At 40.9% G+C, this 21,619-nt stretch overlaps 1 protein-coding gene across 1 annotated transcript in view; it reads left to right on the top strand.

The window, feature by feature from the left end:
- The window catches only part of NRAP (nebulin related anchoring protein), a 58,834-nt gene that overhangs the window by 35,961 nt on the left and 1,254 nt on the right, over window positions 1-21,619 (top strand). The window contains exons 27-41 of the mRNA XM_083741177.1: window positions 852-956; window positions 2,097-2,204; window positions 4,066-4,176; window positions 5,116-5,313; window positions 5,735-5,839; window positions 7,388-7,486; window positions 9,313-9,417; window positions 10,786-10,893; window positions 12,679-12,990; window positions 14,284-14,388; window positions 15,199-15,297; window positions 16,337-16,441; window positions 19,256-19,363; window positions 20,098-20,409; window positions 21,379-21,531. Of these exons, the coding sequence (XP_083597303.1) occupies window positions 852-956; window positions 2,097-2,204; window positions 4,066-4,176; window positions 5,116-5,313; window positions 5,735-5,839; window positions 7,388-7,486; window positions 9,313-9,417; window positions 10,786-10,893; window positions 12,679-12,990; window positions 14,284-14,388; window positions 15,199-15,297; window positions 16,337-16,441; window positions 19,256-19,363; window positions 20,098-20,409; window positions 21,379-21,531 (2,133 nt within the window). The remainder of the gene's footprint in view (window positions 1-851; window positions 957-2,096; window positions 2,205-4,065; window positions 4,177-5,115; window positions 5,314-5,734; window positions 5,840-7,387; window positions 7,487-9,312; window positions 9,418-10,785; window positions 10,894-12,678; window positions 12,991-14,283; window positions 14,389-15,198; window positions 15,298-16,336; window positions 16,442-19,255; window positions 19,364-20,097; window positions 20,410-21,378; window positions 21,532-21,619) is intronic.

Raw genomic sequence — 21,619 nt, forward strand, 5'->3', positions numbered from 1 at the left:
TATCCGTGAATTAGAATATTTGCAATCTGTAATTGGACCAGTGCCGTATTGTTTTCTTTTGGGAGGTTCCAAATTTAAACCAAAAAATCTGAATGAATAATATTCTCAAACTGGGTATTGAAAAATTCATTCCAGCAGTCAAGTTCACACTCATTCAAGTCAATGAGAATAGGATCCAAGAAGTTCCCTTGCACTAATGGACAGACTTTTGATTCATCAGAGGTATTGGCTAATGAAGGGGTGGTGATATCTATGGATTCCCCCATATGGCCTCTCATTCCACCTTCCATCCTGTTCTAGAGGGTTCACCAACTATCTGAAGGCATTTTTCAGGGGAAATTGGGTTCTGAATGGGGAAGGGGACTCTACCACACCTTCTCTATTCCTCTTCCAATAGTCATTTGGTGGGTACCACTGCTGGATCAAAAGCCTTTCTGTGAGTGCAAGGGCACCAAGTGGATTCCACCCTGTGAAAATGTGTGGTCTGCTTTATAGAGAATTATTCCCATGTGGTCATAGGCACGGCCATGCCTGAGGACAATTGCATGTTGGGAAATGCCTTATCTTGTAGTATTAAACACCACTACTGTGTTACTTATTTTATTTAATATGGGCGGGGTATAAATAATAAGTTAATATTATTATTATTAGTAGTAGTAGTAGTAGTAGTAGTATGGGGCTCTTCTAAGATCAAAGTGCTCAGACAGCTTCATTTGGGAGAGCTGATCCTTCAAATAATTTTAGTAATTGTAGTAAGAATTGTTTTACACAATATAACTTTTTAGCGGTCTGTGTGAACCACTGTGGCATATGTAGCAAGCGTCATATACGGTATTTTTTGTATTTTGCAGAGAATATATAAGGAACACGGAGAGAATGTAAAACATCATTACACCCAAACGGCAGAACTTCCTGAGATCTTTCAAGCTAAACAAAATGCTGTGAATATCAGTGAGGTGAGATTTCATTTTGTGCCGTGTCTTGCGGTGACACTTTCAATAGCATATTGTTCTTGGAGACTTCTTTACACTCATCATAGCTGGAATTGATAACAATGCATTTAGATTTCTACATCCTGAGGGTGATCATGTTAAGACTATCTCAGCCCGCATGCAATGACTGTCATTGAAGCATTATCCCATGCCCACATGCCTTAGTTTCCTCCTTTACTTTTAGGAAAGGCAGCACAGGATTGTGTTATAGGTTCTGTGACTTGGTCTAAAAAGACTTGCTAGGAAGATGCAGAAGAGCTCAGGAACTAGGGCCGAGGTGAAAACTGCTGAAAAAAGAATTTTGTCAATCTTCATGTGAGTCAGAGAATAAATGTTGGTCCCTAAATGGGGTGGGGTACAGTGTAAAAATTTGCTGACAGGTTCATAGGGAGAAGGATTACTTCATTTTCTTTATATGCAGCAGCAGTGACTGGCCACCATTTTCTTTATGTCAGGATGCTTCTGGTACAGCGTCAGTCTGGGCCATTGTGGGGAGGGAAATGGCAGCTGACACAAACATTTGTGCTCCCATATGAACACTGGCAATTACCATTTTCGTTAGTGTCTGGCTGCCATTCCCCACCCCCACCCCCAAGATGCCTTGGAACAGTACTGCATCTGAAGTATTTTGTTTAAGAAAACATCCACTGCCTCTGGTGGTAGCAGCGAAATGAAGCACGAAATAAAAAGCAACCGCCACTGCTGAAGGCAAGTGCTCTCTGAAAATATGGCCTCCCAGTGTTGCTGCCTGCAGATGGAGTCATGAAATCATAACTCGGTGGGTTGTATCCCTGATTTTTCCATTTAAATTTACTGGATTAAATCCAGACCACAACATAGTTGGACTTGGGTTCCCATAGAAACCAGTAGAGCTTAAGGCATTTGCCCTATTGATTTCATTGTAACCTTAGTTCAAATAACTGGGGCTGGATCCAGCACACTGTCAACAGTGAAGTGCAGCATTGGAAGAGAGCTGTGACCCAAGATGAGCCTAAAGGTATATTTGCCAAAACTAGGAACAAGGGAATTAATGCAGGTTTCTTTCTCGATGCATATGATTGGGGAGAGAGCTTCAAACTGTTCCCATTTACTGTCTTAAAACAGATTTGCTACAAGGAATCCTGGAAGAAGATGCAAGATGGGGGTTATAAACTGAAACTGGATGCCATTCCTTTCCAGACAGCAAAGGCTTCCACTGAGATTATAAGTGATGTAAGTTGATTTAATAGCAATATTGACTGGTACAAAATGGGAGATCTTAGCTGATAAAATTCTCCAGGGGGCAATTGGCATGGACAGTGGGAAGGCAGAAAGAAAGCCTGTGTTTTATGTTTGAAGAGAAAATACAACCAGCTCTTGATGATCTCTACAAATTGTGTGACTGGACTAAAAAAGCAGACATAATTCAGTGTTAAGTAAGTGTATCCTGATGTATGTTAGGTACATAATGATAAATTTGTGTTTTCCTGAGTTTAATACTTAACTTGAAATATTTCTTTACCGTCCTTTTAGTGTATTTTTCATTTTTAGTGTATTTTTCATCTCTGTTGGAAGCCGCCCAGAGTGGCTGGGGAAACCCAGCCAGATGGGCGGGGTACAAATAATAAATTATTATAAATTATTATTCATGATCAAATTCGCATTAACAAATTGGCTACAATTAAACTGGGGGAAAATCCTGGGGTTTAGTGAAAATAGGACCCTAATGTGCAGTGGTGTAGCAAAACCAAATGGAACATTAACAAGGGTCTTGGACAGGCTAGAAAATAAAGCAGCATATAACCTGCATCCTTCCTTAGCTCAAGAGCTGTAAGATAAACACAGAAAAGTATTTTTGCTACCATGCTTTGAAATAATCATATCCCTTGAGTCAAAAATAATGTTAAAGAAGTCCTGAATGGAGAAGCCTTTTCTCTTATGGCCTGTTGGGATAAAAGAACTCTTGGGTTTTATTAAATAATAAATATATATCTTTAAATAAAATTATTTTATTAAATGTATAACAAACGCAACCAACAGAGTATTCTGAAAATTCAACAAAAGAGAAAAAAACAACAATTGAGCATGGTCAGGTATAAGGTATTGATGCAAAAGATATAAAGAAAAATATAACAAGACACTTGTACAAAAGAGGCAATTCAGCAGTATTCCAAGATAAGACATAAACAGCAGATCAAAAACTCATGTAATCAAAAGTAGTGCCATATGATACTGTATTTGATTGGAATTCAAATACAGTCATACCTTGAGTTACAGATGCTTCGGGTTGTGCACCGGGCTGAACCTGGAAGTATCAGAACTGGTTACTTCCGGGTTTCGGCACTTGCGCATGCACAGAAGCACCGAATTGCGACCCGCATGTGCACAGATGTGTCGCTGCGGCTTGCGAATGTGCTTCCCGCACGGATCACGTTTGCAACCCAAGCATCCACTGTATATGAATTCATTGTGCCTGAAACCAGGTGGCACGTTGGTTTTTTTTAATGTTCCTTCTGCAGATTCTGCTGAAATTATAGCCCTCTTCAGAAATGACAAACCTACATTCATTCGATGCCTGAGTGCGAAGGAAGGCTGCTCCAACTAGCTTTGCCCACCAGAGATTGCTGCACATGCAGTGCAAACATTTGCAGTAGGGAAGCCTTTCACATGTACAGCTGTATATACTAAGGTTCCCATGGCATCTGGAACCACAGTCAAGAAAAAGCCTAGATTGCAAGGAGCCTGGGCAAGTGTGTGTGATGAGTTCCCTGCTACAGACATTCCCACTAAAGGCATGGATGCCAGGGGGCAGGGCTAGTTGGCACAGCTCCACTCCCTACATTGATTGAATTGGCAGGTGTCATTTTTAATGAGGGCCTCTCTCTTAGCGAAACAAAGTTTCTTCTATTTAGTAGATATAAACTGAAATTTCAAACTCCCATTGCTCTTTTTTTAAAGCAGACTATGCCTATTTTAATGCAGGTTTGGATCTTTATTTAAAATACTTGCTGGCTGAGAAGACAAGAAAAAGTAATGCTGTATTGGCCAGTATGTTTCTGTAAATCCTCATGCCCTTGCTTCATTTTTTCCTCAGTACAAATACAAGGAAGCATTTGAGAAAATGAAAGGACAGATGATTGGCTCCTGTGGCTTGGAAGATATTAACATTTCTCATTCTGTGCATGCAGCTTTGCTGCAGAGTGATGTGAGTATCACAGGGCATGGAAGATGAACCTAGAATAAACATAAACAGATGGTCTTTGATAGGTACTTTGAATGATGGAGCACTTCCTTTTGAGTTGGCAGTACTCTCACAACAGCAGCACAATTTGTTTATCCATATTGGGCAGGATTCACCTAAGGAGTCCCATCAGTGGAAGCTGGTGCAAGAGGGCTTCCCTCCCATGGGCAGGCACTAAAACCCAGACTTAACAATGGCTATGGGAGATAAGAAGCAGCCTGCAGGCTTATAAATGTCTTCCTGCTCCCCTTGCATGGTCAAACTCTTACCTTCTCCTTTGAACCATCCCCAGTTCCTTTTCAGAGCAATTGATGGTATATCATTATATCTGAAATTTGGTTAACTGTGTTGGTGAGGCTCGTTAGACAACAACGAGAAACTGAGCCTTTAGTGTCATTGGAACAACCCGCCAATAGGGATTCAGCAGGTGCCAACTTTAAAATGCCTGGTGAAAACTTTTCTATTCCTCCAGGCCTGTCAATGCAGGCTATTAAGAGTACACTGCCTGCCCCACCCCAATGGTCTATTGATGCTTGTTTTTAATATATTTTTAACTTTTTATGATTTTATTGTTTGGTTTTATGTTTTTATCCTGTTGAAAACCACTGTGATGTGATATATATATTGGTATATGTACATTTTTTATATAAATATAATAAATAAATACACACTAGCCACACCTGACATTTCTGATTTCCTAACCATCTCACTGTCACGATCCAGATGTCTGTATAATGTGCACACTGCCCAATAGGCACTATAGAATGAGGCTGCCTGAGTTTTCTTTGCTGTTCCGTGTATGTGTTGTAAGCAAAAAAATTCAATAGAATGTTAAGCAGGTTTGGGTTTAAGCCATGGCGTTAAAATAACAGTATTTCTTCCTTCTTTTTTCCCCTTCCCTAGGTAAATTACAGGAAAGCTTTTGGCCTTCAGAAGTCTCAGTTCCGCCTGCCCTTAGACATGGTGAATCTGGTACATGCCAAAAAAGCCCAGTCTTTGGTCAGTGATCAGGAATACAGACAGTGGCTTCATGATTATACTTCTCTGTCTGAAGATGTTAGGCTGAGGTGCGCCAAGAATGCTTATAAATTACAGAGTGAGGTAAATGAAGTTATTCTTGAAGCCTTTAACATGGGGGGGGGGGGACTGTGACACTGTGGTTTTATGCTTTGTCTGTCTCTCAGTATCAGTGACCAGAAATGGTTTTTATTGCACAGTTTCACTTTAATGGTCTTTCCATCTGAAATTAGGAGGTAAAAACCGCGATAATCTACAATTTTCTTAGAGACTATTTATATTGAGCTTCTCTTCCTCTCTTTCCCTCCCCCCATCTCTCTGTAATAGATATAAGTATGTACAAAGTAAACACATGAACACAGAATCTGAAAATACGGTAATTCCAATATGCTCGAATGATACAGATGTCTTGAGTAGCAGATGTTACTTCTAACGAATGCATTTAGATGGCTATATTGCCTCTCCTATTCCACGTTGTAAATTACTTTTGATTGGTTTCCCATAGAATTTATACAGGTCTGACTTGAACTTTATGAGAGGAGTTGGCTGTATTACACCAGGGGCCTTAGAGATTGAAGCAAAGAAGAAAGCTTCTGAACTCATCAGCGAGGTAACAAAAGAGGGTTTTGATTTTTTCACTACAAACAAGAGTTTGCCAGATGTCTGTGTAAAACTGGGCTGGCAAAGTAACTCCCTGGATTAAGGGTGGGCTCCCTTCCTCACCCTCCCTCTTTATTTGATCACTCAATTCATGTCCTGGGTGAACTCAACGGAGTTCAAGGTTTTTCAGACCTTGCTAACTACTTTCAACTACTTTCACAAACTTAATATTCTGTAATCAGGACCCAAGTGGTTGGTACATTAGGGTGAACCTTTATAGAAGGAAATGTTCCTTTCCAGATGAAAGAGAGGCTGTGTTCTGTTATTAGACACAGAATCACATTTCTCAAAACCCAGGTGGCTCCATATAAGTGGCCTGGAGAGAGAATTCCTCCTTCTCCCCATCTCTGTTCTTTTTCTTTATTAACTCTCATCACATCTAGTTTGGCCCAGAGTTTGTCTCCAATGATCACATATGTCTCTTTCGTTTCTGGGACTTCTTTCTTTTGCAGAGCACACACACACACACGTTCAAGCTTCGCACAAACCTTGTTGAAGAGCAAAATTCCCATTGGTTTTAGCTGAGCTATATTATACTTCTGGTCAGGAATTTCCTTAGGTTTCCCTCTTTGCTGTTACCTTCCATCATTTTCTGTCTGGGCTCATGAGTCGTATCTCTATGACATAGTCCTAACTTCACTGAAACCAAGTTCCTCATTGCATTTTCAAAAAGCTGATAATTGTAATGAGAGCCAGAATTTCTCCTTTTCAGAATAAAAGTGCCCAGATTTTAAAATCTAAAACAAAACACAAAAAGTACTGCTGAACAGGCCACTTGGCCTGAAGGCACACCCAGCAAAATGCCCTTCATAAGCCCATTGCACCCTGTCAGCCATGGGCTTACCAGACACAGTTAGTTAGTACACAGTGGGAAATAGTGTATTTCTATTTCTGTATTGCCATTCTCTATTCCGTTGGTGGACTATGAACCAACATTCCTGGTGACTCAGGCTGAAATGTAACTCACAACTTAAAACATTCTTCTCACATTGAAACTCTACCCTGGCCCAGGTAGCTTGCATGTGAGTAGTTCATATTTATTTTTAAATAAATAAATTAATTACTTATTCAATTTTTTAAATAAAAAAATCACCCTACATCCTAACAGATTCCAGAGCAATGCACAATACAATATAGTTAAAGTAGCCCCTACCATTTTAGCACATTTTTTTAATATCCCAGAAGCTAAAAATGCCTCCTGCTTTCCATATATATCTGCCATAACCACCTTTCAGAGACAGGTCGCGAGCACACTTCAGCAGTGGTACTGCCAACTGGTCCTTGCATTTATGGGGTCTCTGCCGAACTTAATAAATAGACATGGATCCAGCAGTGAGTTGGGAGCATGGGATTAAATTGGCACAGAGGTCACCGAACCAGTCTTTTTTTGCTAACCCCATTGTAAAGTCTAAATCACCAGGAGCATTAAAAATACAATGTCCTCGTCTCAAAATGTAACTTAGCTTCTGCATTCCTCTTCCTTTGTGTGTGAATTCAGAGTAAATACCGTCAGCAGCCGAATTCCTTCAAGTACACATCGGTGACAGACTCTCCTGGCCTCCTTCATGCAAAATTCAGCAATATGATTGCTAATGAGGTAGGCTCTGCTAACGTGGATCAGAAAAATATGCTGTTTAAAATGCAATGAGCTGAGGAGGGAGTAGGGAAGCAGGCTCTGAGAAATATAATACATCAAAAGGAGAGAAGAAGGCATCATCGATTTATCCTTTAGCATAGTTAGATCATTTTTTATTATTCCTGGACAAACATTTAGTATCATTTTGTCAATCAGATTTGCTCCTTTAAAACAAAACAGCGGCAAAAATAAAATAAAAATAAAAATCAGAGCAGCCATTTGATATGAATTCATGCAACTGGCTTTCTTTTTGTACTTGAAAGCAGCCATAATGCAAAGAAATGCAAAGAAGGAGCACACAAGGAGTACAGTCTTCATGATGGTTAATGTGTCAGGTGCTGAATAATTCGTTCAGGAACCCACTTAATGCACCTGAGGCCAAGAATCTTGTTTCTGATTTTTCAAAAACATACAGATGGCCTTGCAAATTCATTATGCCATTACAAAAAAAAGGGAGGTGGAATCACATTTGGGAGCTGACATGCTCCAAACTGTGAACTTCCTTTTTAAGGAAAAGGTTCATGGCATTTTTCACAGCAATATTGAATGTTCCTAGAGATGTCATCAAATAAGGCTCTTAAGAGTTAACGGGATGTTACCCGTTAACATCCTCTGCCATCAGAGCTCTATTTATTATTGCCAGTCTGAAGCTGGCTCATACCAGTGTTTGACATAAGTCAGCCTTGCTTTGGTAGGTTTGTAGCCCTTAGCAACTCATTTTGTGGCATCAGTTAGACTAGTTAATTAAAGCATTTTGATTGACTACAATAGTGCCCCAGATTGCTTCCAATGCAAGTACCGTATTTTTCGCTCTACAAGACACACCCGACCATAAGACGCACCTAGTTTTAGAGGGGGAGAACAAGAAAAAAAAATTCTCTCCCTCTCTGTGCAGCACCCCTTCAGCGAAGCAGCAGGATAAGCGGAGCCACTTCCATTTTTCCTTCCACTTCGCTGAAGGGGCGCTGTGCAGAGAAGGAAAGCTGCACAGTGCCTCTCCACCGCACCGCCCCCTCTTGCTCTCCTGGCTTCAGCGAAAGCAACGGGAAGCGCTCCAGAGGCCTCCCGCTGCTTTCGCTGAAGCCATGGAGCGTGCATTCGCTCCATAAGATGCACACACATTTCCCCTTACTTTTTAGGAGGGGAAAAGTGCGCCTTATAGAGCGAAAAATACGGTACTTCTATCAGCAGCAGAAGTCATAATTGGATTGTGTGCGGGAACTGCTGGTAAGCTGTCCACTCTGCATGAGAGAAAAGCAAGCATGCCTCTTTTATCAGAGTGCCGACCTTAGCTGGGCTATATAGCTTTTTAGATAATTTGTCATGCACTATTGAACCCTGTGTTTCTTAAAAAACACTTCTTCTTTTACCTTTTTAAACCTATGGTTTTACCTGTGAATGTTTATAGGGATGGGTGTACGCAATCATTTATCCTGGGGTAGACAACTTAGTTCCCTCCAACTGCTCTTGGACTCTCATCAACTGTCCAGTTGGCCATGCTGGCTGGGCTGATGGGAGTTGGGCTCCAAAAACATCCAGCTGACTAATATGCACCCTCTGTGGCTAGACTTTTTTCAGGCAAAACAATTTTACGTTGAAACATTCAACTCTGCAAGACTTCAGTTCTGTACATAGACATCTGAGAGTAAGTCCCATTGAACTTAATAGGATTTGCTTCTGAGTAGTTGCGTACAGAGCTGCACTGTCGGACATTTTCTCAGAAAAAGAAAGAATTCCAGTATGCTAGTATAAATATATTCATTCATTTTCATTTAAATCTATCCCAGCGCCTCTACAAGGCAGCAGGGGAGCACACTTTGCATCACTGCACCGTGACTTTGGGCCTGCCTGAATTTGAAAGGGCGAGAACAAATGCTAGCAATCTCAGTGAGGTAAGTGCTTGGATCTATGCTATCCTACCCCTCTTTTGCCCTGAAATCATTGGGCATCCCTCCTATTGTAGGCGTGATAAGTTTATTAAGACTTTTCAAGGCGGTAAGATATTACCTTGCCATCTGGCTGAAACATATGAATTGCATTTTATATTTGCTGCTGAATTTGTGTTTTTCAGTATTGGATGAATCTAGGAGGGTGTTGTTGCTTTCATCTGTGGTTTTTTCACATTCTCATTGCACTTTCATATGGAAACCATAATCAATTTCTGTTGGTGGTGGTGCTGAGTTCTGCAAATGATTTTTGCTTTGTCGGGTAAACAAATGGTGACTTTTAGAGTGTTGGGACTGTGACCTGGGAGACTAGGGTTCAAATCCCCACTCAGCCATGAAGCTCACCTTGGGCTAGTCACCATCTCTTTCACAGGGTTGTTGTGAGGATGACATAGGGAGGTGGAGAACCATGTATACAACCTTGAGATTCTTGGAACATAAAGGTGGTATATAAATGTAGTAAATCAATAAATATCTCCTGGTGTCATGTGTGGCTAGAGATTAAAGACTGCATTGATGATAGTTTTTGTAATTATCTTAAATATGATATTGTAATGATATGGTATCACTTATTCTTTGAACTGGGTATAGGGTAGTATATAAATTCAATAAATAATGAGTGCAGCAATTTCAGAGTATGTAAATAAACTTGACAGAAGAGGATGGAGACTGCACTAGCCAAAGGACAAGTAAGGAGAAAAGAAGGCAGGCTTTATTTACTTACCTAATAGCATCCGGATGATAGAGAGGGTTAGTAGTACACCTCCAGTATCTTCAAGATCCAGTTCAGGTCCGTGTTGTCATATTGGCTATATGGTTGCTAAGAATTCTCTTTGTGATGCCTAACCCAAACCCCAGCTGTGGAGGCATAATCCCCATGCCAGCACATAATGCAGCTCAATAATTCAGAACAATTAGATTCCCTCCTGGCCCCTTCCCCTGATTCTGGTCCCACCTTTATGGTTGTGAGGAACTGGCATGATGTGCAGGGGTCCTTGCAGTAAAAAGCTGGCCATGGCTTCCTCACTTGCCCTGTGTCAAACCTTTGCTTGAGTCGTCATTGCTTACAGAGCCGTTGGCACTTATCATTCTGCACACATGCTGCAAGGACAATACCATGCCCAAACGGTTGTCATTTTTTAATTGCATTGTTGTGACTGTATTTGCTTTGACTGGGGCTTCCTACAATAGGGTAAAAAAGAAAAGAAAAACAAAATCTAGACGTGCTTGCTAACTCTATACAACAACCAAGAGAAGGTTTCTTCTGTCAATTTACTTGCACTTTAGAATTTAAAGTTGCCATTTCCACTTTAGGCAAAATACAGGGAGTCTTGGCATAATCTCCGCGCTCAAGGCTACAAGCTGACAATGGAAGCAATCCCTTTCCAGACTGCCAAGGCCTCAAGAGAAATTGCCAGTGATGTGAGTTGAATTATGCAGCCTTCCATCTTGCCCGATTTTTGTTAACTTCATGTAATACATCGTCTAAAGCAGATTATACCGAATTAAAGCAGCACCATAATCATGTGAGACAAGGATGTGAGACAGAATATATTAGTTATGAATGAGATTCTTTGTGTGAATTAAAAAAAAAAAAGAGTCACTGTTAATCAGAAGCCAAGGCATGCTGAAGATCTTGCGATGGGAATTGGAGAAGGAAAAAGTATCTCTGGATACTCAGTTCCAATTTATTCAAAGTATCCAAAATACTACCTGTCTATGCAAATATTTAATCCATTCCTTTGTTTCCTTGAATAGTCCACCAAAGCAATTAGGGGCAACAAAAGAAAAATAAAGTTAAGCATGCATGAAAGGGCTCAGAGTATTGGTGTACCCATTCGGATGTCTTTCTGCATTCATTTTATACCAATGAATTTAGAGATACTAAGCAGCCAAAGGTAATTCTCAACTTTTCTGAAAAATCTCTTAGAAAATCAAGCATTTAGGCTGCACCCAAACAGTGGTACATCTAGATGACTTTAGACTCTGGGCTTAAGGGTCTTGCATGGGTGTTGGGGTTTTTAGATGACCATGTGTATTACCTCAGTCGTGAAGCACACAATTAACATTTCTCTTCTCCTCCTCCACACATTGAAGCCCATGCCTCACAACTCCTGATGTATTACAGTAAAATACCAAACAAAATATAAAGATATATTCTGAGCATTTTTGCATTAAAAAAACCCCTGTCTTAAATCATATCACTGCCATGACTGCAGACATAAAATGGTATTAGCTTCTCCCTTCCTGATGCTGCTTGTATTTGGGAATGAGACCATTTTGTTATAAGAAAAGATTTGTAATATCGTTTAAAGTAAAAATATTAAAATGAGACTCTTTAATCATGTCCATGCCTGACTGGATGTCACCTGAGTATAAAAAGTTATATATAAAAATACAAATAGAAGTTGCTCTGGTGGGCCCTGCATGCCTATGCCAGCCTAGGTGCTGATGCTGAACTGTCTCTGTCATCCACAATACTCCGGATGGTCATGTGGTACAGCCCCAGACTTCAGGACTGAGCTTCAGTCCTACCTGGGCTGAGCAACACCAGAAGTTGTGTGCATACACAGGACTGCCAGCTTTGAGCCCATTGCTGCTGCCAAAGTCCAGTGGAAAACTTGTTTGTTGAGAGAACTCCGTAAGAATGTTAGACTCTGTCTGTTGACTCTCAAACTGTTGTCTCACTGTAGGGAAAGTTACACCCAGTCCTGGCTGTTCCGGGATGTCCCATATTGTCCAATCCATCCGTTAAAAGAATTAGTGTTTTGGCTGCAGCGATACCACTTTCACTAAAACATAGGGCACCCTGTCCAATGAACATAATACCTTCTTAATGCCATGGTTGATTTTTTTTTTTTTTATGTTGCAGTGACAATGGCCATGCAGAAACATGCATGCGCGATCCAGCCTTATAACAGTGGCAAAACTCTTTCTTCTTCCAAATATTTTCTAAACTATCCTTGCTTAGCTTTAGACCATGTAAAGGGGAAAAAGTTCTGTTTTGGAATATGGTTGTTCAGAGCCATGAATGAAAGATGCAACAGAAGGAAAGATAGACCTGTAATGTGAATTGGATGTGTCTCTTGCGTTGAATTTTACATTGCTAATTCTCTTTTCCATCTCTCTCTATCTCACAGTTACCTACTTTTAAAGGATCTGAAAAGCATGAATGCCCACTAAACAGCATTTCCTTTCCTTTTGCAGCTTCAATATAAGCATAGCTTTGTTAAGGAGAGAGGGAAGCACATAGGTGCCAAGAGCGTTTTGGACGATACCAACCTGCTGCACTGCTTGTATGCTGCAAAGCTACAGAGTGAGCAAGAGTACAGGAAAGGATCCCGAGGTACCAGTTCTCAGTACCACCTGCCTTTGGACATGGTGAACCTGGTCCATGCCAGGAAGGCCCAGAACCTAGCGAGTGACCAGGATTACAGGAAGAGGCTGCACGAATATACAGTGCTCCCCGAGGACTTGAAGATGAAGTGGGCCAAGAAAGCCCACCTGTTGCAGAGTGAGGTAAAGAAAGATACTGCTTAGACCTTAATATAAATGGTACTCACAAGGTGATGGCCTGTTTGATTTTGTGACTGTGATTAGCTAAAAAAAGGGGGGCATGGTGAACCGATGCCGTGGATTGCTATGAGTGAGAAAGAAAGAAAACTATTTGCTTCAAAAATCTGCCTGTCAAATCCCACATATGCCGACATGGCTTTCGGGATTCTGTTGCTAATTGAGCTCAGAATGTTATGGGGCGGCTATTGTTTCATTCAAAACCAATCACAGAAGAAGGTTGTCTAGATGAACAGTGGAAATGCCATTGATAGGAACCTAGGCCTCAATCAAAGCCCAAGCTTGTCTGCAACCTGTTTGCCTTACTTTACTGTAAGACTCAACTCTATATTGCAACAAAAGGCAACTTGAAAGAGCTCTGTATGCTTTATCTCTTCAATGAAAGCCTCCGAGAAAACGGAAGAATCCCTGTTGGATTTTCCTCTAAGTGTAACAAATGTACCAATTGCCTTTGTTCTTTTCCTGAGGTGAGACAAAGGCAATCTGCTGCAGAAACTGGGAGATCCCAAACTATAAAGCCACCCATTAACATGAGGTTTAGCTTATTGCATTAAGAGGTGCTTCAAAATTCTTTCTGCTCTGCTTTGATAGAGACATGGACTTTTAAACTTGGATATTAACTACTAGACAGAATATTTAAAAAGGATATTCTGCCAGCAGTTTAACTATCCAAGTTTTGGCTTCAGGCTGCAGGTAGAGGGTGGGATACACTTAAGTAGCCCCATCAATGGAATTCTTGAGAAAGGGCTTCCTGGTAATCTTATTAAATCACATTGTACAACATCTAGCATATGGATTAAGTTGCTACCCCAATTTATTTTAGCTTGCTGTAAAATCTCCACTTTTAATAAGAAGCAACCACAATATTGTAATCCAGCTGAGAAACCGAGTTACGAATACTTGTGTTGGTTTTGCGCAAAATAATTTGCATCCCTGAATTGGTCCTTCCTTTTAAAATAGCTTTGTACAGGTTTCAGTACCAACAGGTGGCATCACTTCTTGCTTACGGTTATGTTGATTCAGTTGTGGGAGCTCCTTTTGTATCTTGTATATGATGCATTATTTAATTCCAAAAGGAATGGATGAATGCAAAGAAGCTAGGCTCAATGAGATGATGTATGCGTGGAAAAGACAAGACAAAATTTTTAATACAACTCGAGGAGTCATCGCTAGGCCAAAAACAAAAAAATAAAATAAAAATCTGACGAAGTCTAAGTTTGTTTTGTTTTTGTTTGACAGTTTCGCTACAAATCAGACCTGAACTTCATGAAGGGGGTTAGCTGGATGGCTCTGAGATCCCCTCAGATAGAGAATGTAAAGAAGGCTGGAGAACTCATCAGTGAGGTACTGATAAATCTTTCATGGGATGGTACGTCTGTAGGAATTGTTTACCATCAAGGCTCCTTGTTACATGACACTTATGGATGTAGCTTAGCATTTCCTTTTGATGTGAGAGCCTGTTTATACAACGGTTGTACGTTACCAAAGAGCAGTACACAAGATAGGAGTCCACCTGTGACATCCTGCTGCATATTTTCTACCCTGAACAGGAGACTCTCAACAACAAAAACACATAGCAATAAAGAAAGACGGCAGACTCGGCAATGGAATGCTAAGCAGCTGATAACATAGTTTTGAAAATTGCATACTTGAAACTGACAGCAAAGTCAGTGGAGAGTGATTTTATCGTAATCAGCATAACTTATTAACAGAGAAAATGTCCTAAATGTGGATTGGAGATCTAACAGGGTGACATTTTGGATACAGATTTCTGTTTGCCCAGTCAAAACTATGTGTTTTTCTCTGTGCATCACTGCCATAACATATTGAAATCATTTTGGACAATTGCACAGTAAAGACAAGCGTTGAAAACGACATTTCCCCATTTGTATATCTTTTTGACAAAACGAAATCCATTGGGGATCTCTGGATATAGCCAAATTATATATGCATTTATTTTGGGCAAGCTATTTCAGCAGACACACAGATAGAACAAACCTTCTCTCAATGTTTCTTAAATGGTTTTTTAAAAAATTCTATACAATATGTATTAAAACACACATTTATGTATTATTTCTACATCTGCTGCCACACATGTGATATATTCTGTTTTTAACTCCAGTCTTTACTGCATGTTTTATATTCCACTTATAGACAAAGTATCGTCAGAAACCAGATAGACTCAAGTTCACCACAGTGACTGACTCTCTGGACTTCCTCCATGCTAAGAATAGTTATCTTCAGTGCAATGATGTAAGTTAAGCATTTTTTATGGTGTAGAGCAGTGGTTCCCAAACCTTATTTTTCCATGGACCACTTGAAAATCGTTGATGGTATTGGCAGACCATTTAATTATTATTTTTCCCATTGATGCGATTTAGGTGTGCTGTGCTAGATGGTGAATGATTCTTAATTGTATTCTATTGCTTCTTTCCCCCCTTTCATTGTATTTCATCGAATTACTGATTACATTCAAATTGCAACACAATGAAATACAGCATAAGAAATAAAAGCAGCATTAAAAGTACAATTAAAAATCAGTGCAAATACTTATGGCAGGATTTACCTTATGAACCCTATTAACAGAAGCCCTGTGCAAGGAGTTCCAATCCCGCAACAAAGCTTTCCTTCCATGTGCCCCCTGAAATTGGCTCTGGGGGTTGGGGGTGGACAGAACCCCCAGAATGGTGCACAGGGGGAAGAAATCGGGGGATTTTTCCATCTGGCAAACTGAACTGCTTGACAGGCAAAATTATTGGAAGAGCATGATATTGAAAGTCAAGCAATATCTTGTCTTAGGTAAAGGACCCCTGACAGTTAAGTCCAGTTGCGAACGACTCTGGGATTGCAGCACTCATCTCGCTTTACAGGCTGTGGGAGCCAGCGTTTGTCCGCAGACAGTTTTTCCGAGTCATGTGGCCAACATGACTAAGCCGCCTCTGGCGAAACCAGAGCAGCGCATGGAAATGCCAATTACCTTCCCGACGGAGTGGTACCTATTTATCTACTTGCACTTCGTGCTTTCGAACTGCTAGGTTGGCAGGAGCTGGGACTGAGAAACAGGAGCTCCCCCCATCGTGAGGATTCGAACCGCCGACCTTCCAATCGGCAAGCCCTAGGCTTAGTGGTTTAGACCACAGCGCCACCCACGTCATCTTGTCTTAAGGCACCTTTAATAAGCATAGGCATAATTTAATATTAAATGCATTGTGTGCTGTAGCTCTTGCTGGAAATAGTTTTTTGTTATCGTTATAGAAATTGTGAAAGTAACAAATGTCATTTGGTTTGTCAGAGGCTGTACCGAGCTGCACACTTGGAATCCATGCATGAATATACTCTGCCTCCTGACCATCCTGACTTCATAAGGGCGCGTCTCAATGCACTCCATCTCAGTGATGTAAGTAATAGATCTTTTCATTTTAGGGTGATGGGTTTTGTGAATGAACACAGCTACAATTAGTTGTATTTTGATTTCATATGTACCAGGAATACATCCAGCCATCACTTGTCCCAGTAATTCCAGTTTGTAGATAATTTTCTTTTTAGCCTCGGTTGCATTGTTTCAAAATGGAATATAGTCGTTTCATGTGCATTAATTCGCAATTTTATTTCATGCACAAATTACAGTACTTTTAGAGGAATTGTGTTTCATTAAATTACCTTAAAAGGTGCATTTAGTCAGCTACTGGAAATCAAAATAGAAAGAGCATTGTGCATTGACAAACCTTTACTCTCCTGTTAGAAGAAAAGAATGAGTGAGATGTATTGCTCATGCAGTTAGAACTGTATTGCCATGCACAGATGAATGTCACAGTTGTAAGTCTGATATGTACCCTTTCTTCTCAAAACATTCAAATGGACCAGCATGTATCTGAACTGAAACAGCCAGGGAGAGCATGGGGAGATGGAAGAGTTGGGGGCCTCTCATTAAAAATGAAACTGTTTTTGGTAGATATACAATTGGATCAGATGCCACACACAGAAAGCTGTTGAGAGAGACTGACCTTACAACACACACAAAAACCACATTGGTATTTGTAAAACTGCAAAGATAGCTGTAAATCAAATGAATGTAATGTGTGAGGATGAGTGCAAAAGCTGTGCAAACTGTGATAAAGTAAAATGACGCATGGGGTTTCAGATCAAAGGACCCATGTTACAGAATGATCCGCAACAGCAAGGCAAAAGCTTTGGCAGATTAAAAAGAGAGAGGGGAAGAGGCAGGAAATGGCTAGGACTTGCTGGTGGTTGCAAGATAGAAGCTCCCATGGCAAGAGACACTCCAGATTTGGACTTATGACACAGCTGAGGAGGAACCATGGCTCTTCCAGCCCACCTGATTCCCTTCCACCCCAAAGGGCTTGTTACCCAAATTTTCATACCCTGATTATTCTAAATAAATTTAAGAATTTATCTGGATTTGCCCTTTAAATATGCCGTCTGTGGTCATTTTTGGATGGAATGCCTCCCATATTATCTCATCTGGGATAATTTTGGATCCTACTGTCATGATCTGGGAGGAAATAATTCAAGAATTTGATCAGGTGCTCTAAGTATGTTTATCAGAAATAGCAAGCCTACTGGGAAGTGTGGATACCCCATTTTTTGCATTTTCACTCTCCATGTCTTCAGAGGTGCATTTTTATCTCAGTCTCATAGTAAAGGTAAAGGTAAAGGTACCCCTGCCCGTACGGGCCAGTCTTGCCAGACTCTGGGGTTGTGCGCCCATCTCACTCAAGAGGCCAGGGGCCAGCGCTGTCCGGAGACACTTCCGGGTCACGTGGCCAGCGTGACATTGCTGCTCTGGCGAGCCAGAGCCGCACACGGAAACGCCGTTTACCTTCCCGCTGGTAAGCGGTCCCTATTTATCTACTTGCACCCAGGGGTGCTTTCGAACTGCTAGGTTGGCAGGCGCTGGGACCGAACGACGGGAGCGCACCCCGCCGCAGGGATTCGAACCGCCGACCTTTCGATCGGCAAGCCCTAGGCGCTGAGGCTTTTACCCACAGCGCCACCTGCGTCCCTTCAGTCTCATAGTAAATAAACATTATTTGGTCAGTAAGTAATATGAGTTGGAGGCCTGGGATTATTACCTACTATCATGTCGAGCAGTCGTTCCCAAACTAATTTTCCCACAGACCGTTTAAAAAATTGCTGGCAGACCACGTAATGATTTCTTTTCTGCCTGTTGTAGCGATTTGTACGTGCTGTGCTAGATGCTGTATGTTTTTAAATAGGGTTTGATTTTGTTTTTTTCTTACATTGCATTTGATTGTGTTACAACTTGCAGTCCATAGAATTCAAACTGCAATACAATAAAATACCACATAAGAAGTAAAATAAGTAATACAAATACAATCGAAAATCAATATGTATACTTAATGCAGACATGCCATGGGCCATCTAAATGAAGCCCACAGACCACCAGTGGTCCATAGGCCACAGTTAGGGAACCGCTGTTTTAGAGAATGTGCCCTAACCAAAGTAGACCCTCATCAAAGTAGGCTATGTCTCTGCTCGTTCGCATCCTTGCACCTATGTACAAAAATATTTCATTTCTCCTAAGCTGAATGGCTAAACTTGAGAAACATCTCTTGGGTAGGACAATGATGCAGTATCACAATAACTTCAGACACTGTAATATAAACCCTTGGGATTGAAATGAGACATGTTATCTTCAAAATCTGCATCTTACTCATATAAATCATATCCAATATTTTATCCAGCAGCTCATTATTTTAGATTAGTTGATGAAACCATCAGGGTATGAAGCTAGCACAGAAAGCATTAGAAGTGCTTGAAGTAACAAAAAGTGGAGACTTGTAGCACTGACATTCCTACACTGTAAAACCCAAGATGCTACTAGGAGATGTTTCGAAAGACAGAATAGGGGCAGTGTGTCAATGCAATATTGATGTGGCTGATGCATCAAAGTGTCTAACAAAAACCAAATAAGCTGGAATCAATGTATGCATGAAATGCAAAACAAAATCTCAATTTGGGTGTTTTTGACTCCCCACCAATGAGACTCTAACCAATGTACAGTATTCTGTAGGTGGGACTGTTGAAGGGCTGCAGGGCAGTCGGAAAATCTTAAAGGCCTGTATGACTGGCCCAGACACAAATGGTCCCATTAGAATTAAATATTTATTACTATAAGAACAAAAGACTTGTAAACTAAGGCATCATCTTTCTTAACTCCTTCCTGCAGAAACTTTATAAGACATCTTGGGAGGAGACACGGGCAGCTGGCTATGATTTCAGATTGGATGCCATCCCTTTCCAGACGGCTAAAGCTTCCAGAGACATTGCCAGTGATGTATGTATTCAAGATTCATCTTAGGATCCCATTACAAGATTATTGGAATGGCAGGCTCCTATGCAACCCATGACTTTTCCTTTGCAGTTTAAATGGGGACACTGGTATCCAAAGACTTGAGGAACATGCACTCAAACTCTTTAAGCCAATCTGGAACTGCTAGAAAGCCAGAGTGCAGTCCAGATGAATTTAGGTGCACATACATTTTGTTGAAATAATGAGCTTCAAGTTCTGAAGTCTCATTGATTTAATGGAACATCATGTCATGTGACAAAGACACATGAGAGCAGAAGCAGCAAAGCAAGCTGGGAAGTGCTGGGACTCCACAGTCATTTGGGCCTACTAAATTTATTCAGGCCTAACTGCTAACTGTCGAGTCATTCTGACATGTGACTTAGTAGCCAGTTTGACATTTTTTGAGCTGTGCAAGCTGCCTTACACCACTGGTTTCCATTTCATCCACATGCTTGTTAATGTATTCATCATTAAGTATGCTATTGATAATAAAACTGTGTATATTCTGTAAATCCAATGACCATTTATTTCCAGTCAAAAATTGCTCCAACCAGGCAGCTCTGCCCTCTGGATGTAGATGCTAGTACTCTGATTTAGCAAAGTTATATATCCACATAGAAGTCACCGCTCTCTATACAAAAATACTACAATAAGGGAATTATTGTAAAAATTATTGCAAAAAATTATTTTTGTCTTTGCTCTGTCTCACTACTCTGCAGTTCAGATACAGAGAGGCCTTCCTGAGGGATAGGGGGCAGCAGATTGGATTTCGCAATGTGAATGATGACCCTAAAATGAGGCACTTTCTCAAGATGGGCTACCTCCAGAGTGACAACCAATACAAGAGGGATTTTGTCAGAAACAGAGCGCAGTTCAAGAGCCACATTGACCAGCCAAGATTTATCCATGCAAAGAAAAGTCAGCAGTTGATAAGTGACGTCAATTACAGGCAGCACCTGCATCAGTATACCTGTGACCCAGAACAGCTGAACCTAAAGCATGCTAAGCAAGCACACAACCTCCAGAGTGATGTAAGTGCATTGATCTATAGGCTAGAGCAGGCACCCCCAAACTCGGCCTTCCAGCTGTTTTGGGACTACAACTCCCATCTTCCCTAGCTAACAGGACCAGTGGTCAGGGATGATGTGAATTGTAGTCCCAAAACAACTGGAGAGCCGAGTTTGGGGATGCCTGGCTAGAGTCTCGTTCCAGGCCTCTATACTCTGTACCAAAACTCTGTCCTTGAAACATCCATAAAGTGCCCCCCCTTTAAAAGAATACCTTTTAAAGAGTTTGGCTAGTAGAAAAGAAATGCTAATGAAGGACCAAAAGATGCCAGTAAGGAGTGAGTCAGCTATCCCCCTGCATCCCATTGTTGCTTCTATGCAGTTTTGAGGAAAGGAAATGGTGGTTCATGAGCTACTGAAAAAAGTGTTATATTTGCTACTAACCACAGCTTGTGACAGGAAAAAAGTGGAGGTGGAGGGAGAAACAAAAGGGGAAGACTAGTTAAGGATGAATAGCTGCTCTCCTACCTTGCAATTTCCTACCATCTTGAAAAATTTGAACATCTCCTTTCACTGCCTGCAAAGGGAGTTGTGAAGTGGTGGGACCATTTGGTCTCAACCCTAGTAAGTAATTTGAAGTTCTGGAGAAAAATGGAAAGATAGAATAGGTATGCTTGTCCCATTCTTCCTTGGATTTCTAGTAGCCCTCATATGATTTCTGAGGTTTTAGAAGTAACGTTCAGTTAATAATAAGGAAAGAAATGTTGACAAACTGTGGAAATGCACAGCCTTTCGTACATGCTGCCATTCACTTCTTACTTTGTAAACATCTCCTCATCATTATAGAATTCTTAGTGTTTGAAATAAATGAATCAAGTCCTGACAGTGAAGGAAACTGAAAGCTAAGGTGCTGTTCTATGCAATTTATTTCCCATCTGATTTGAAGTGTGTGCGGTTTATTAATTCCGTGAGGTTTGTGTATTTGTTTTGCAGGTCAAGTACAAATCTGATTTGAACTGGATCAGAGGCGTTGGCTGGACACCTCCAGGTTCCTACAAAGTGGAAATGGCCAGGAGGGCTGCTGAGCTGGCATATGCTCAGGAACAGGAACCTCAAGGAACTTTGGATCAGAACAATCTGAAAACTGTACGTGAACGAATAGCCCCTTTCCTTCTAATCACCTAGGATGCAGAATCCCAAACATAAGGCGGAGTGCTTGTTTCCCACTCTGTGT

Source organism: Podarcis gaigeae (genome assembly GCF_964106915.1).
Source record: "Podarcis gaigeae genome assembly, chromosome: 5".
Classification (NCBI taxonomy): Eukaryota; Metazoa; Chordata; class Lepidosauria; order Squamata; family Lacertidae; genus Podarcis; species Podarcis gaigeae.